The 12,695-nt window shown below is 40.3% G+C and overlaps 1 protein-coding gene across 9 annotated transcripts in view; it reads left to right on the forward strand.

Moving 5' to 3' along the window:
• Nucleotides 1-12,695, forward strand: part of ELMO1 (engulfment and cell motility 1) — a 453,353-nt gene that overhangs the window by 419,321 nt on the left and 21,337 nt on the right. For all 9 annotated transcript variants that reach the window (XM_054019260.1, XM_054019259.1, XM_054019255.1 and 6 more), the window contains one exon: nucleotides 10,886-10,993. In XM_054019260.1, coding sequence (XP_053875235.1) covers nucleotides 10,886-10,993 — 108 coding nt within the window. The remainder of the gene's footprint in view (nucleotides 1-10,885; nucleotides 10,994-12,695) is intronic.

A 12,695-nucleotide genomic window follows, 5' to 3' on the forward strand; every position in this document is an offset into this window, starting at 1 on the left:
CCCGCTGACAGCCTGCAGGGGGACACTGGTAGCCAAAGAGAATGGCAGCACCACGACCAGACGGCAATGGAGTGCTCAAGGCGTGAGTGAAACCCACCCCACTCCCCCAAAGAGCTGACTTATCTATGGGTTATAACTGTGCCCTTAGGATACTTCTGCACTTTGAAGGGGGGTGCCTCCACTGCGCTCCATCAGGAACTCTAGCATACATTTTTACTGATTCAGGGACAGCTTCTACGCCACCTTTTGCAAAGGTGCTTGCATATGCTCCTCCTCCCACACAGGGGGCCTGCTGGTATCAAGGAAGCTAATAATGCTGTTGATGCTAAACTCACAGAGACCTTGTGCCCAGTAAAAAGTAAGGACCGTGATGGGCTTACTTAGACTGTAAGCAATTTGAGACAGGGAATGTCTTTTATTTTTGTAGTGATAATCAAGATGGCCCATTTTGGACAGTGCAGAAGGTGTGAGGATATGTGCAGAAGGTGTGAGGATACTTAACATGGAGAAATAGATTGAATGCGTGTAATGACCCAGCCACTCCCAGTCTCTATTCAAGCCAAAGTTAATGATATCTAGTTTGCAAATTAATTCCAGTTCAGCAGTTTCTCGTTGGAGTCTGTTTTTGAAGCTTTTCTGTTGCAAAATTGCCACCTTTAAGTCTGTTATTGAGTGACCAGAGAGGTTGAAGTGTGCTCCAACTGGTTTTTGAACGTTATGAATCCTGATGTCAGATTTGTGTCCATTTATTCTTTTGCGTAGAGACTGTCCGGTTTGGCCAATGTACATGGCAGAGGGGCATTGCTGTTACGTGTGCCTCTGGTGCCTAGTACAATGAGGCCTTGGTTCCTTGAATGGGGCTTTTAGGTGCTACTGCAAAACAAATAGCTAATAATAATGAGTGCAAAGTGAGGAGGCCTCCATGAGTCTTCTTCTCACCTCTCTTGTGTGCACACAAGCTGAGCCAATCTCCACAAATCTGAAAGTTTAGACTTAACAAGATAAGTAACTGGAAAAAGAACAAAAACCCAGCAACAATGGGGGGCGGTAAGGAATAAGGACAATGGTTACAACAGTAAGGTCATGTAGTTGCTCTGATTTATTATGCATGCATCTCGATGCATCCTTTTTATGATTTATTTTAATGTAACCCCTGGGGCAAATGTTCCAAGTCTGCAGAATGTGCAAAGAGGTATCTTAACAAGGCCACCCATCAGAAACTAAAACCATTTAATTGCTATTTAAAAAATAATTAAGTGGCATTATTCTGTGATAAAGACTCCAGAGCAAACTTCTGTTAAGTCTGTTGTCTGAACAGGTGATAGGATACAAATGGTTAGTCACAGTGGGTTGAAAGAATTGTCTTAAGAAATAATGAGTAGAGAGCTTGCAAACTTTGTCACTCTTAGAGGGGTCAATCTTTTTCAAATTTGGATTTAGCTGGAAATTCTCCAAGCCAATGACTGCCTCAGTGGGGTGGTCTTGAAATGGAATATGGAGTATCTACAGTCATATCACTGACTTGTGTACTTGAAAATGGGGTTATCATAACAGCATGAGCTCTCTCACTATATCAAGAAGTCTTTGATTGTTGCCCTAGCAGGGCCTTTGAAGGGCCTGTTGACAGAGAGAGAGAGAGAGAGAGAGAGAGCGCTTGCTTCCCTATATATTACCCCTAAAAGCTTCCAAACAATATGAGACCTTTTACCTGGTATGTTTCACAAGGGAATGCCTGTACTAGTATTCTGATTTTGTTAGACTTTCTGAACAAAGAAGAATGAAATGGAAAAACAGACTGTGCACTCTTAGGCCATTGTGTAATGTCAGATCGTAATGCTTCGTGAATCACTATTTTGTTAAAATGGTGACTATTGTCTGGGAGTTAGCCAGTTGAGAACGTGGAGTGATCTGTCTGCTCCCATAGTTTAGCCTGGAAAGAAAGGGAAAGAGAGCCAAGCAAAATCCCACAGAGCACTCAATAACTCTCAAAGTTATTTCCGGTGGAGCTAAGTAGTAGAAAAGCCTTCCTGTAGGTGAGTTTTATTGGGCATAATAGATATATTACCATTGTCACCCAGCACACCCATAGTTCATGTTGTTGGGTGCATTATTTTGGAATAAATGCCCTTTTGTCTTTAATAACATGCGATTTCTCTTGAATCTTAATAAAGTGGGAAACTATGTACTGCAGCCAAAGACTCTTGGGTAGTAATTTTTGCATGGAATAGGAAGCCTGATTATATAACCCTTGAAATTAACAACGCAGGGACAGCATGTTTTTAAAGGGGACCAGCAATAGGAATTTAAAGGGGAAAAAAGTCCTTTGCAGTTTGTGCTGAATGTCTCCACTAACCAGGAGGAGAGATGAATCAGTGTTAATTGAAAATAGTTAATTCAAAACACATCCTTTTTCCTTTTAGTTTCTGCAGCATTCTCTTTTCCACAGGCAGCCCCCTCCACCTACTCTTGTTTTATAAAAATAAAAATGCAAAAATAGAAATCTGAGAGTTTGTTGTGGGGTAATTGGTTAACCTAATACCTCAAGTAGCTCTGCAAATCAATTAATTAAGGCTCACATAAAAGTGAGCCACAGTGATCTCTGTCTAAATATTCAGGTTAATTAAAATAATAAAAAAAGACCATTTACAGAGGGAGAAAAAGTACTTGAATATAAATTCAAAACATTGAAAAGAAAAATGGTGAATCTACCCATAGCAATATTGAAATGCGCATGGTCATTTAGTTACCTGTATTCTAATAGCACTACAAGACCACAGGCTGTAGTTGGTGTGAATTTTTTGCCCAAGGATTCTTTAATCGTTTATAGTGTGGATCGTATTTCAATATAAAACTTGGATCATGGGCCACCTCTTCTCCTGTTTGTGACCATGTGGACCACTTCCTTTCCTGTTCCTAATCATACAACACTGTTATGGCACCCACAGCATACAGTTTACATGGAACAGTAATATTAGGAAACGATTTAATGTATCTTATTTGCCTTTAGTGCAATTGGAAACAGCACCATGTGAAGAGCCAACACTATGTAGACCATCAGCAAGTGCTCACCAATGGTTCCCGGATTACAATTTGAGAGCTGGTATTCTAAATTTAATAAAGTGGTAAGATGCCGTTTAGCGAGACACGGTGGATGAGGTAATATCTTTTATTGGACCAACTTCTGTTGGTGAGAAAAACAAGCTTTCGAGCTTACACAGAATTCCTCAGGTCTGGGAAATGTACTCAGAGTGTCACAGCGATTGTTTAGCATAAGTAGTTAACACATATTTCAAGGGGCCATTCAAGGTGATGTGGCCCATTAACACCCCTCAAGTCAGAGGAGGGGAGGAGAAAAAGGAGATGGCGAGGGGGGGGGGAGGTAAGGGTTAGGTGGGTTATAGACTTGTAATAAGCCATAAATTCAGTGTCTCTATTCAGTCCATGATTTTTAGTATCTAGCAAAGTGATGAATTTAAGTTCCCAGGCTTGTCTTTAAAGGTGTGGTGCGGGTTTCCTTTGAGGATGAAGACTGAGGTCAGATATTGAGTGAGTGCTTTGTGATATGATGTTTTTGTCTCTTATTTTTCAGGGTGCATTCATTCAAGAGCATAGTGATTGTCACATTTCACACACATAGTTGTTATTGGGGCATTTAGTGCACTGGATGAGGTACACCATATTGTGATAGGCATGTGTAGGATCCATGGATCTTGAAAACTGTGTTGTGTGGGGAGGGTGTTGATCATCATAGCAGTGGAGATGGGTCTGCAGGTTGTATCTGTTGTTCTGGTAGGTCTGGTGCCACTTTAAGTTGGTGTGTCTTGGTCTGTGGGAGCTTGCTTCTGATGACAATGTGGAGAGGTTGAGGGGTTATTTGAAGGCCAGAAGTGGGGGTTGAGGAAAGATTTCTTTCAGGATGTGGCTCCCATTGAGTATGGGTTGTACTTGTTTGATGATCCCCTGTATGGGTGCCAATGTGGGATGGTAGGTATTTACTAGAGGTGTGCAGGGGGGTTATTTCTGTATTGAAGCAGATTCTCTCGGGGTATTTGAGTGACCCATTCTATGACGTGATCTACTTCTCTGGTGAAATGTTCTTGTTTGGTGAAGGCAGTTTTACATGTGTTCAGGTGTATACCCCAGACTTTCTCCTCAGAGTATATTCTGTGGTATCTGAGTGCCTGGCTGTAGATAACATATTTCTTGGTGTGTTCGGGGTGATTATTGGATCTGTGAAGGTAGGTGTAGTGATCCAGGAGTTTCTTGTATATACTTGTCTGAAGAGTTCCATTGTTGAAGCTGACCATGGTGGCCAGGAAGTTGATGTTAGTATGGGAGTGTTCTAGAGAAAGTATAATGGATTGGTGGTGGTTGTTGAAGTTGTAGTGGAAATCCATGAGGGAATTTAGGTTATATATCCAGAGGCTGAAAATATCAATGTATCTCAGGTATATTGTTGGTTTCTTGGTGCATTTGTCCAGAAATTCTTTGTCAGAGTGGCCTGCGAAGAGGTTGGCCTATTGGTGAGCCATTCTAGTACCCATGGCTGCCCCCATGGTTTGAACAAAGTGTTTGTTGTTGAATGTAAAATTGTTATGGGTGAGAATGAAATGGATGTGTTTGGCAATGACTTCAACAGAGAAAGCCTGGGAGCTTAAATTTGTAACTTTGCGAGATACTAAAAATCATGGACTGAGTAGAGACATTGGATTGATGGTTTATTAAAACAAGCTATACCCACTAAACACCCTCCCCCCCAACTTTTTTTTACCTCCCCCTCCCTCTACCCATGACTGGAGAAGGGTTAATGGGCCACTTTACCTTGAATGGTCCCTTGAAATGTGTTAACTACTTATGCTAAACAGTCTGGTCCACCTTGCATTTAGCTGTGACACTCTGAGTATATTTCCCAGATCTGAAGAAGAGCTCTGTGTTTGAAAGCTTGTCTCTCCCATCAAATCAGGTTGGTCCAATAAAAGCTAATACCTCACCCACCTTGTCTCTCTAATATCCTGGGACAACATGGCTACAAAAACACTGCATACAAGATGCCATTTAGTTAACTGGGTCCTGCTGCTCTTGTTTGAAGATCAAATATTTTAAGCAAAAAAAATTGTTTAGACGGTTAAAAATCAGAGCATTTAAACTTGGTTTCTAAACAAAGACTCTCTAGCAACTCTACTTAATTATACCAGCTGCCATATACTTGGAAGAGGGATGTTTAATTGTTCGTTTTTTTTTCAGATTTTATAGAAAAAGTACAGTTAACTGGTCCAGTTTCCTCTAGTGGCAAGCTGTAAGCCCCCTGTGGCAGAAAATATGCCCTGAAGGGGGTCACAGCAGTAGTTGTGAATCTGAAGCACTCAGTACAAACCACAAAGTGAATGGGGCCAGCAAGATCGAAGATTCCATCAGCTGTAAATACTGGGCTAGAGCACCCGAAGACGTACTGCTTGAGTATAAACCCAGTGAAGTTAAACCTGGCCCAGCCTGGATAGATGCCTGTCCTTCCCCAAGGGATGAATTTTGGGATGGGACTGCAAATTCTACCCAGTGACACACCCAGGAGTGAGTTAAGCCCAGGGGATAGTTGGCCTAGTGAAGTAAAGTGATGATAAAATGAGCCAATGGAAAATAAGTGGATTTAACCTTTTCCAGTTTACAAGTCTAGAGAGGAACAATAGTTAAGGTTAGGGCAGAGGACTGGGAATCAGATGACCTGTGTTCTATTCCAAATTCAGCCTCAAATTTTCTAAATTACTTTGGGCAAAGCCATTTTAAGCCCTCTGTCCTCCAGTTTCCCCATCTGTAAACATAGGAAAAATAATACTTACTGTACTTTGTTGCCAAGATCAGGTCATTAGTGTTTTTAAAGCTCTCTGAGGTCCTCAGATGGAGGCACTGTGAGAACTGTATTATTATCTATCTAGTTGTAATCTTAGTAATCAAGCTGGTATCCCTAATAACATCAATAATTCAATGAGAGTGAGCAAACCAGACTTAAGAATTGGCTAGGAGGTTTTAATAGCATGGTAGTTGTGAGTACAAATAAATCATGGCCCTTCTTTGTCACTCAATACTGTTTCTTATAGTTATCCTCCCAGAAACTACTGTTGTATTAATTTAGATGAATTTATAGGCCCAAAGAGTTAAAGATGTGAACATGATCCTGAAACTATCCAATATTAAACAGTTTTAAATAAGGTTTGGGTTTGATATACAGCCTGCTTAATACAATGGGAATCACATTAGGCAGTTCTTGCCAAAGGTTAGAAATGTATTGATTGGAACACATGAAAAGGAAAAAGAACAGAAAAAAATCAAAACAAGGCAAAAAGCATTGAAATTGGCTGATTATGAAAAACAAACACCTGTTAAAGTTCCTTTGTGGAGACGGTAAATACTGGTTAAAGTCTCTTTTCAGTCGAACAGTTCTCCTTGGTATGGAGGAAAGGGTTATTTCTGTTAAATATTGAGTCTTTCCTGCTTTTAAAAACATGGACAGATGCAGAAGGGAGAGAAGAGATAGAATAGTAAAGATCGGGGAAATATGGCTTTTGTTGATGTTCTTAGGATAGAGGGTGACTGCTCAGTCATGGATGTATGCTTTGGGCTGGCAGGTTGGCTATGATAACGGATGTTCTGGACTCTGGCTCACTTCCCTGTTCAGGGATGCCATCCGATTGGTCTGGTAAGGTTCCTATCCTTCACTGGTCCTTCCCAGGCTGAGCATTTCTGGATGGACCATCTCATTTCACCATGCTGGTGCTGTGCAATACAGTTAATCTCAGGATCAGATGAAAAGCTGAGAGAAAGAGAGAATTGGGGGGAGGGATGGCTCAGTGGTTTGAGCATTGGCCTGCTAAACCCAGGGTTGTGAGTTCAATCCCTGAGGGGGCCACTTAGGGACCTGGGGCAAAATCAGTACTTGGTCCTGCTAGTGAAGGCAGGGGGCTGGACTCAATGACCTTTCAAGGTCCCTTCTAGTTCTAGGAGATGGGATATCTCCTTTAAAAAATAAATAAAAATAGGAGGAAGAGGATTGGGGATGAAAAGGAATATGCAAGGAGGGGAAGACACCTGTATCAGGCTGGGGTCCTCACTGATGCAGCAATGATCATCAGACAGCCTCACTGGAATATCAAGGTCTGGTGTCACAGCAACAACCCTTCCCACACTGATGGCAAAAAGTTTTATTTTTCTCCCCCAAAGTCTCTTTTTTTAAGGGCCCTGAAAAGGTGATGAGTGGAATAATCCATCCTCTGTTTATGTGCCCACCAATTAAGCCTAATTTCCAAAGCACCAATTTTAGTCCACTGACTCGCTACTCCTCTGGTTTACCAGTCACAATTTTAACACAGTCCTTGAGTGGTATCAGTAAACTCTTTTTGTTTAAATTAGCTTAATATTTCTGTCTTCTTCTCACATCTTTTCTTAAGTAGTTTTATGTAACAGGTCATGGTGATAATTCTTGAACCGTTACCCACTTTTTACCAGTTAGGCTAACAATTAGGATAAATTTGTACACCCAGTTATCACAACGCCACCCATTCTAAATAAGAGTTTTATCAGAGCATGTATAACATTAGATGAAAAATTAAGGGTCTTGTGCCCAGCATCTCAGCAAAGGGCCCTAGACTATGGAGCATCTCTACCAAGGGAAATCAGACTCAGCCTAAGACTAACAGTGTTCAGGGCAAAATGCAAGCTGCCCAATTTTGATCTGACCATTTCACCAAGGAAGAGAAAATTTCTCCAGATATATGCACAGACCCACAACTTTTCAGAGTGCAGAGTTGAAGTTCCATTTTGAAATTCCTTTCCAGTCTTTTAAATCCTGGCACAGTACCTGGATACCATGGTAATCATTTTTAAAAGCACTTCAGGCCTTCCTAGCTGTGCTTTCTTGGTTTAAAACTGCTTCTTCCTAAAAATGATTAAAATAAGTAAGAACTTGCACTTGTATTTTCTTTTCATTTGTTTGGAGCTGGAAGACAAAAAATGCATTTTTGTCAGCTTAACATTTCTTGTGCCCTAACCATAAACATGGTGTCCTCTCTTTTTTTATTACTTAGCACCATTTTGCATGGGTCCTTTTTTAGTTTATCTTTTAGTTTAAAAAACAACAGAATCAAAGCATTTACTAAACCTTCCATGTAGTAAAATAGCACCGGCACTACTTCACACAACTCCCATAAACCAACATGATCCCTTGTAAAGCGGAGATCCCTAAAGATGGTGCATCAAGCCAATATTATATTATTATTAAGCTGAAAACCAGCTGCCTGTGGCTGTGATGGGGGTATCAAGACCCAAAAGGAAAACCAAGTCTGTTCTCAATTGTTAATATACTGGTTGCCCTTCTCTCAGCCTGAGTAGTATGGTCATTGGAACCATACAGCTGACAGAATAGCATTAGTTCCTTTTGCAGGTCTCATTTAAATAATTTCCCCTGCCAGCAAGTTTTGCCATGGCGGCAATTATGAATAAGACTCCTGGAGAGTTGCACTGGACACACTATGAGCAGCAGTCTATGATTATTAGTTATTTAATTATCCTTTTGACATTGGGAATCATTTTATTGGCCTTCCTAGCTAGGCTTTCTTAGTTTAAAACCATTGCTTCCTAAAAATAATGTAAAGGAGTAAGCACTCACTATTTTCTGTTTTTGTTTTTTAGATATTTGGGGCTGGAAGAAGGTTATTAAAACGCTCTAGTCATTAGTATGTTAACGATCTGGTCCATTTTAGCTCCTTCAATAACTCCAGTGCATAGTCTTTGATGATTCTCTCCACGTTTCATACTAATTGGCTTCATTGACACCATCCATTTACTCAATGCCCAAAGGTATTGAGACTATAGTAAGGCCATGCTGAGTTTCAATAGGAAGAAAGGATTTTTTTAATCATAAGAAATTGCTAGCTATGTTCTCTTGTACTGTGCAAAATTGTAAAAATTGTCTCATAAATAGATGGGGTTGCTATTAGAGCTAGAGATTATATTCTGATACTGTATTTAATAGAACTGCCTCTTTTATGAATGAAAAGGACAAGTTGTTCCAGTGCTAAGGATAATTTTTTTCTAAGCATTAGGTTTGAAACATTTCTGGTAAAACTACCTGGAACCAGATGTTCAAATCCAGGGAGAATTCATTCACCATACATTCTTCCAAGACTCATAAATTGAATGCCAAGCAGTTTATTATGGGTCCTTTATATAAGACCATATAAACTGAGGGCTCTATCTGCTCTCTTATGAAGGCCCTATAACATTTTTGTAAGCATAGAGACTTCTGGTTTCTCGAGTACAATTTCCCTTCTCCCCAGTGCTGTGCAACACACTATGAGTTAGTTACCTGCAGCCTTCCATCCCAGGGATAGCTCTGTTTCAGTGGCACTTTATGTACGTAGCACGAGACTCTAAACCTGGGCACACAAAAGTAAATCAATTAACTCTGGGGTTTCTCTAGATTTATGCTTGTATAACTGAAATCAGAATCTCTCACCATAGTTCATAAGGTGCTCTGAGTTCTTTCAGGAGAAGGTGGTACATAAATGGAAAAATATTTGCATTTATTATTTTTCAAACATCTTTGCACATTTACTGAGTGAAAAAAGCTAATACACAGTGAAAAATAGCTAAAAGGGGGGGAATCACATGCACAGTTTAAAAAATCTATGATGTTTAATCCATTAGGTGGTTGTTTAATTTATTTTAAAGCATGGACAGTGGGGCCTACAGGATTCCTAAAAATGTCAGACTCATGAAGCCAGTGTGCTAGTATAGTGCTCTGGGGCTGTGTCCATGCTAGCCTTTTCCCCTAAAATTTCTCACCATGGGTGCCACTCCACTGGTGATAGAAATGATGGGAGGGCTGATGTAGACAAGCAACTAGGGATCCACTAGCATTTTAACCACTATTTTGTCCAACCTTGCTCAAAGTTTTAGGAGAGTCGTAGTTCAGGTGTAACAAAATTGCATTTCTGACAGCGTACTGTGGTCTGTTTATTAGAGGTGCTGGGGTACGGTTGGTACATGGGTGGTAGTCTGGAGTTATCCTTTCAGAAAGGGAATTGGCAGGCAGTGACCTTATACATTAGCTAGTATTTTAGTTTGGCTCTGCCAGCATATAGTAGTGGTAGCAGTTCTTGGCAAATATTGTTAAGCGGAATAATAACTGAAGAAGCTGAAGATGGGAAGAAATGTAAATGTACTTGGGCTCCGAGAGAAGGCTAAAATGAAAAAAGACAAACAATATGCATTTGTGGACATATAAAATAATGACTTATTTGTTATCTATAGAATAAGGGTCTTGGTGATGTAGTTATTGAAACCATTGGGAAATTATTATTATGTTCTGTAACACAGTAAATGTACATGACGCTTTATAAAGCATATCAGAAGGCAAGGGCCACAGTTTTCAAATGTAAATAGTCATTTTTGGGTGCTCCATTTGAGACATCTTAAATGGGTCTGGTTCTCAATTACTGAGCACTCTGCACTTCTTCCAAACAGTCCCCTCAAAGGCATCTCAGGTTAGGCACCCAAAGTCACTAGTTTCTCTTGAAAACCTTAGCCCAAGTCTCTTCCCGGAAGAGTTTAAAACTAAGGAAGTCATTCTTGTTTAACACTGGTTTTTGTAAATGGTGGCTGAACGAAAATAGAAATGCTGCAAGAGGACCAGTTCAAAGACTCTTCTTAATTAAGTGAATTATCGTGAACAGGAAAGTCCTTGCCCTCTTCAAAACACATCACACATTCTTTAACCATTACATACTACTACTTCCCTGCAGTTTAGCATATGAAATGAATAACTTTTCTCCTGTGCTATTGGTGATGAAGATGAAAACAGATGATAACCTTTTTTAATGTATTATTTTATCAGACAAATTTTGGTATTGTCGATTATCGCCCAATCACAAGGTCTTGCACTACGGAGACTTGGAAGAAAGTCCACAGGGAGAAGTTCCCCATGATTCTTTGCAGGATAAATGTAAGTCATGTAAATGTGCTGGCTCTTCTATTAGTTAATTTTTATGTTACTTATTTGCTTTTAAGACAATGCAATATAAATAGCTCCATTAATGGGCCCAGTATGCCATGCCTCCTCTGGTTAAGGTATATCTTGTCACAATCATTCTTCTCAAGTACATACCTCTGGGCAGTCTATAAAGAGTTTGTCAGACTGCAGTAATGGTAGAGCTTGCAAAGTGTGTATTTTTTTTCAAGGCTATCCAATGGCAGCTCTACCCAGAAGGATGTGAGCAGTTCCAGTCAATTTATGCCACCATTTGATTTGTTCACCTCAATTTTCTTGTTTAGCTTCATCTTATTATGAAACCCAAAATGAGTGGCCAGATCTTGTCTTTGCAAATCCATGCGTGGCATGGATCTGCTCTTATGGCCCAGGAACTTGTGAGATCTGGGTTCAGTTCCAGACTCTGCTACAGCCTTCCTCTGTGTCCCTGAGAAAATTATTTAATCTCTTATTGCTTCACTTCCACATCTGTAAAACAGGGATAATAATTCTCCTCTCTCTCACACACAAGGAGTGTGTCTCTGTCTCGTCTGCCATGCTGTCTCCCCTCCCTCCATTTGTGCTGCCTTGTAGAGTGTGAGGCTATATTAACAACAATGGGTTAACCCTGGAGGGCTCAGCCAAAAGCTAGTTCATCATTTAGCAGTAAGGCATTCCCTGGGAAATATCCCACCCTCTGACTTCACCACCTCCATCAAGCTTCACAATCATCATTGCTGTGTACAGTATTAAATTGTTTGTTTAAAACTTATACTGTGTGTGTGCGTATGTATGTGTATATACACAGTATATACATACATTAAAACTTATACTGTGTATGTGTACACATACATACACACACACAGTATAAGTTTTAATGTATGTGTATACACATACATACACACACACACACACACACACACACACACTCTATATATATGTCTTTTGTCTGGTGAAAAAAATTTCCCTGGAACCTAACCCCTCCCCCCCATTTACATCAATTCTTATGGGGAAATTGGATTTGCTTAACATCGTTTCGCTTAAAGTAGCATTTTTCAGGAACATAACTACAACGGTAAGCAAGGAGTTACTGTAACTTAATAACCTAAACTTCTTACACTGATTTATTTTTATTAATCAATTAACACAAACCTTTGGAATAATGAAATCAAAATCTTTGTTCTGCCCCCATCCCATAAAAATGTCCGGGTGCTGCTTTGTGCTGGCCTGGGAGAGTGACACACCTAGCTGGAGTCACATAACAGTAGCATTTTACAGTCACATTCACTTATTTTCATTGCTGTACAGAATTGCCTCAAGGGTGTTTCGTGCTTTTACTGGAGTCCTTTGTCAGAATGTAGGACAGGGTTTCTGATCACTGCACTAAAGCACTGGCGCTGGGAAAAGCTATTTGTTTGCTCTGCAGTTACAGAAATTGGGCAAAAATATTACAGTGGCTTTGGAGTGAAAGATGAGGCAGTGAAGCCCACTCTTGAACTGTGGCTCTAGTGACTGGGCCCCATCCTCCATAAAATGTGTATGTCGGGTGACCAAGTGAATTAGATAGTGACAGAATTTGAGGGAGGGCCACCATTCCTTGAGTGCCACAGACTTTTCATGCTCAGGGGGGCACATGGATTACCACAGCAGCCATTACATTAGGAATTAGTTTAATGGA

Source organism: Malaclemys terrapin, chromosome 2 (genome assembly GCF_027887155.1).
Source record: "Malaclemys terrapin pileata isolate rMalTer1 chromosome 2, rMalTer1.hap1, whole genome shotgun sequence".
NCBI classification, from domain to species: domain Eukaryota; kingdom Metazoa; phylum Chordata; order Testudines; family Emydidae; genus Malaclemys; species Malaclemys terrapin.